At 29.0% G+C, this 5,498-nt stretch overlaps 1 protein-coding gene across 1 annotated transcript in view; it reads left to right on the top strand.

The window, feature by feature from the left end:
• The window catches only part of LOC111678649 (2-phosphoxylose phosphatase 1), a 5,261-nt gene extending 3,371 nt beyond the window's left edge, over positions 1-1,890 (top strand). The window contains exon 5 of the mRNA XM_046956354.1: positions 1,159-1,890. Within this exon, the coding sequence (XP_046812310.1) occupies positions 1,159-1,405 (247 nt within the window). The 3' untranslated portion in view covers positions 1,406-1,890. The remainder of the gene's footprint in view (positions 1-1,158) is intronic.
• Positions 1,891-5,498: the final 3,608 nt, after the last annotated feature.

The following is a 5,498-nucleotide window of genomic DNA, read 5'->3' as shown; positions in this document are numbered from 1 at the left end:
ATAGATAGATAGATAGATAGATAGATAGATAGATAGATAGATAGATATATAGATAGATATATAGATATATAGATAGATAGATAGAAATATAGATAGATAGAAATATAGATAGATAGAAATATAGATAGATAGATAGATAGATCACATTCCCATCCCATAAATTGCAGTTCTTTTTTATTCGAATTTAATAAATTTTAGAGGCATAGCTCAACTTTTACATGTTGGTGAGACGTTACATCAAATCTATGCCCATCCTTTGGGTTTATGGTATAAACAATCAAATAGTCAATATGGTAAAAATGTCATGAATTCCACACCATACTCAACTCTCTTAAATTCGGATGAAGTCGTTGTCTATACCACACGCGTACGTAGAACTTTTCAATCAGCTTTAGCTTTACTATATACATTTTTACCGACGGATAAATGGTTGGCACTAAATGTCAAGGAATCGCACAGTATAGCATTTTGTTTTAGTGACTGTGCATGTCCACAAGCCGATTCACTTCGTAAGGAACTAATAAAAATGCAAAAACAAAGACTGACACAACAACCTATGGTGGCCAATGTAATGCATTGGATTGGTAATCAACTATTACAACATACACCCAATGGCATTAATGATCCCAATGAGGTGGTTGATGCCATGCTTACGGTAATGTGTCATGATGCTCCCTGGCCTTGTAGGAATGTTAATGGATCAGAGCGTACGGTAGTAAGTACGAAAGCAAATGATGTAGACTTAAATGATGTCATCAATATCGATCAGGATGATATGGCTATAGGTGAGGGGGGACGTGTCGAGGATATAGCATCCAATTTAATAGAGTTACATAATGGCAACCTTGAGGCTCCGACAGCAACTGCAGAAGGTTGTATAGAATCACATCATGTTTCTACTCTTATGTCCTTCTCCAATTGGCAATCAACTCGCGAAGTTCATCATGCATACTATAAACGTATAGGTTTGATGAGAGCTTATGGCATGATCAGACATATAGTCAGTTATATGTTACGCATGATATCCGGAGATCGTACAAAATTTGTTTTATACTCGGGACACGATTGGACTCTACAATATTTAACAGCTGCCCTGGGCATACAAACGGATAATACATTTATCGCTTATGCTGCACGTTTAGCATTTGAAGTTTATAAAAGTGAAGCACATACAGACTACTATTTTCGTGTGGTCTATGATGGTCATGATGTTACAAAACAAATCGACTTTTGCGAGGGTGGTAAAAGTCTTCGGGTTACTCGAGATTCTCGCGGTAATAAGGCTGATCTTTGTCCTATTGAAAATATTATACGATTTTTACACGAAGACTATTTCGGTCCGTTAAATGCCACCAATTTTAAGGATGCTTGTATTTTACAACAACAAAAACCCAATGAATTTTAATTTAATTTTAATTTTTTTTTTTTTTTTGGTAAATTATAATAATTATTTTGAAAAAATAAAATGCATTATTAAATTAATATAAGTATATTTAAAACGAAATTGTAAACGATACATATCAAACTATCAAATTATTACAAAATCTATATTTAATTTTAAGATTAAAAAGAAAATTAAAATTTATTCTGTATTTAAGAAATCGCACATAAAGCCGAAAATATCCACACTTAACAATTACATATCAAAACTGTGATAAATTAGTTAAATATAGTAATTAAGTTAATGAAAATAAAAGAAAAATATTTGTATCATATTTTAAAGGTGTAGTATATCAAATGAAACGTTACATATCATTGTAAAATTTATCGCAACAAAAGTCTATAATATATTCATAAATACATATACATAATATTGTAAAATATATATATCTATTATATATACATATTAATTAAACTAAATATAAATTATTTAAATATATGAACACTAAATTGAAATCTTTTATTCATTAAAAATTTAAGTGTAAAAGTCATGATTATGACTGTATCGTTCAAGTTGACTAATACTGCCGGTATGGTTGCCATAGTTTCATTTGGTTCAATTTGAATGGGCCACACTATTTATTCTCTCCATGAAAAATAACTACCCAATTAGCCGACAGTTGTTTAGTGTCTAACTAACTAACTAACTAACTAACTAACTAACTAACTAACTAACTAACAAACTAACTAACTAACAAACTAACTAACTAACTAACTAACTAACTAACTAACTAAGTAACTAACTAACAAACTAACTAACTAAATAACTAACTAACTAACTAACTAACTAACTAACTAACTAACTAACTAACTAACTAACTAACTAACTAACTAATTAACTAACTAACTAATTAACAAACTAACTAATTAGCTAACTAACTAATTAACTAACTAACTAACTAACTAACTAACTAACTAACTAACTAACTAACTAACCAACTAACTAATTAACTAACTAACTAATTAACTAACTAACTTACTAACTAACTAACTAACTAACTAACTAACTAACTAACTAACTAACTAACTAACTAACTAACTAACTAACTAACTAACTAACTAACTAACTAACTAACTAACTAACTAAGTAACTAAGTAACTAACTAACTAACTAACTAACTAACTAACTAACTAATTAACTAACTAACTAACTAACTAACTAACTAACTAACTAACTAACTAGCCAACTAACGAACTAACTAATTAACTAACTAACTAACTAACTAACTAACTAACTAACTAAATAACTAACTAATTAACAAAGTAACTAAGTAACTAAGTAACTAACTAACTACCTAACTACCTAACTAACTAACTAACTAACTATCTAACTAACTAATTAACTAACTAACTAACTAACTAACTAACTAATTAACTAACTAACTAACTAACTAACTAACTAATTAACTAACTAACTAACTAACTAACTAACTAACTAACTGACTAATTAACTAACTAATTAACTAACTAACTAATTAACTAACTAACTAATTAACTAACTAATTAACTAACTAACTAACTAACTAACTAACTAACTAACTAACTAACTAACTAACTAACTAACTAACTAACTTATTAACTAACTAACTAACTTATTAACTAACTAACTAACTAACTAACTAACTAACTAACTAACTAACTAACTAACTAATCGACTAACTGACCCCATTTATAAAAATTTAGCGATATCAAGAGTGAAGAAAATTCTTCTACAACATTCGAATTTTGTAAAGTATACTTCGGTCTTTACGTTTCCGGTTTTATGAACTTTTGATGGCCTATATACATATGTATGTTTTCTTGAAATTTTTATTATAATAGTTTTGTTCATATGACATATTATATCGTAATTGTCGCAAAAATACCTTTAAAATTATACCTAAAAGCCGTGATACACGGTTGTCAGATCTTACAACGTTGTCAGTAAAAAGTTCTGAAAATGTCTTACAATCGTCCGAACTTACAATTTTTCTTTTGCAACGTTATTAGAAAAAGCATTACTGACAATGTTGCAAGATAAAATTTGTAAGTTGACACTATTATAAGACGTTTTTTGCACATTTTACAGCCAACATTGTAAGATTTAACAACCGTAAAAACATAGCATAACCCTTAAAAAAGTTTTAGAGGTAAACCATTTTTACAGTTGTTTTTCTTTAATGTTCAGTTCATGAAAGATGAAAGATCATCACTCAGTGTAATAGCAAATATCAGATAAAAAATAAACAGATTAACAAAAAAATTACTAACTGATACAAAAATATTACATTTTCCTAAATGTACAATGTATTTCAAATTTCATCCGCTGAATGTACTAAACATATTCGTTAAACGCAAGTGATTGACTAAAAGTGCAATGCACAAATGCATTGCAAAGTAGCCATAAATTTGTTTAAAACAAAACTGAGCAAATATAAAGAAAACAAAAATGAGGTTAACGAACGAAATTCAATACAGAACAACGACCTTAAGAAGAGAGGGAGAACAAAAATCAACCAGCTAAATATCACAAAAAAATTGTTCAATGTACATGAATGAAATAAAAAAAAACAAGTAGAACAAGCTTTAATAGAGTGCATAAACAGCGCAGGGGAGCAAACGTTGGTACAAATGGGGGGAACTGTTATAAATATGTACATACTATATACATACACATAAATCTATATGACCACATTTAAACACATACACAAACACGTACAAACAGCAAACGTACAAGTACTAAATGTATACAAACAATTTGGTATGAACAGCGCAATTGAGCGCAATTAAAGAAAAATATCATAGAGTACTTAATGTAAAATTAAGCTTATAAAAATTCTGTTAGCCTGTTACCTCTCAGTACACTTTGTTACTTACGTAAAATTGAAAAAAATCACACACATTAAAAAAATCACTAACTACACAATAACTAACAATGGTGAAAAGAAGCAAACAACAACAAATATGTACTTTATAGTACAATTGAAATTGAAAATAATGGGGGCTACATATATAGTCACTCAGTCGTAGTCATAGTCGTACTTATTTCTTTGTGTAAATAAAATGAAACAAGTGCAATAAATAGAAATTGTTTTACACATCAGTAATGCCAGATAAGGGGAAAAATTGCACTTTTTGCGGATATGTAATTTTTGTTAATATAGATAGATAGATAGTTAGATAGATAGATAGATAGATAGATAGATAGATAGATAGATAGATAGATAGATAGATAGATAGATAGATAGATAGATAGATAGATAGATAGATAGATAGATAGATAGATAGATAGATAGATAGATAGATAGATAGATGGACAGATAGATAGATATATAGATAGATAGATAGATACGACCATTGCTGGTTTAAATTTAGCACTATCTTTTAGAAGAGAATACTGTTATAAAAAATTGGAATATACACATTTTTGGTATTTTACTTTTATGTTTACAAACTGTCTGGCATCTCAATAATTCAAATCAGTCTTTTGAAATTTGCAAATCCTATAAATAAATGTAAAAAAAATCTGTAAAGTTTTTTTTCAATGCCAAAAAAGTTGGGATTTCCTTAGTGCTGAGGAGAAATTGGGGAAAGTTGGGTTACATTTAAAGAAAACCTCAGAAGAGAGAGAAAGAGAGGAAGAAAGACAGATGTAAATGCGATGTAAGTGAAAAAGAAGCTCTCGTTTATAATACGTGATGGGAGGAAGCACAATTTCCCCCAGTTGTTTCTATATGTATATATATAAAAGTTGTACTCTAGTGTTTACGATGTAAAATTTCCTCAGCTTTGTGCTGCTCCAAATTGTTGTAATGTAATACAAATAATCCTTTACAGATAAAAGGGGACAATGAAAATAGTTTTTTGTGTATTTTGTGATTTAGTTTTCATAAATCGGTGCACTCGCACTGCATGTTCTTGTTACATGAGCATAAGGAGCCCAGATTTTGTAGCTTGCAACTTTTGATTTTTGCAAAAATACCCAACGTTAAAAAAATTTCTGAGTTTTTTTTTTGTTTTCGAAAAACTTGGAATTCATCCATCTCTACTACAATTTAACAACAACATGTTCACATTGT

The sequence above is a fragment of the Lucilia cuprina genome, chromosome 2 (genome assembly GCF_022045245.1).
Source record: "Lucilia cuprina isolate Lc7/37 chromosome 2, ASM2204524v1, whole genome shotgun sequence".
Lineage (NCBI taxonomy): Eukaryota > Metazoa > Arthropoda > Insecta > Diptera > Calliphoridae > Lucilia > Lucilia cuprina.
This window is presented reverse-complemented; position numbering and strand designations above follow the sequence as displayed.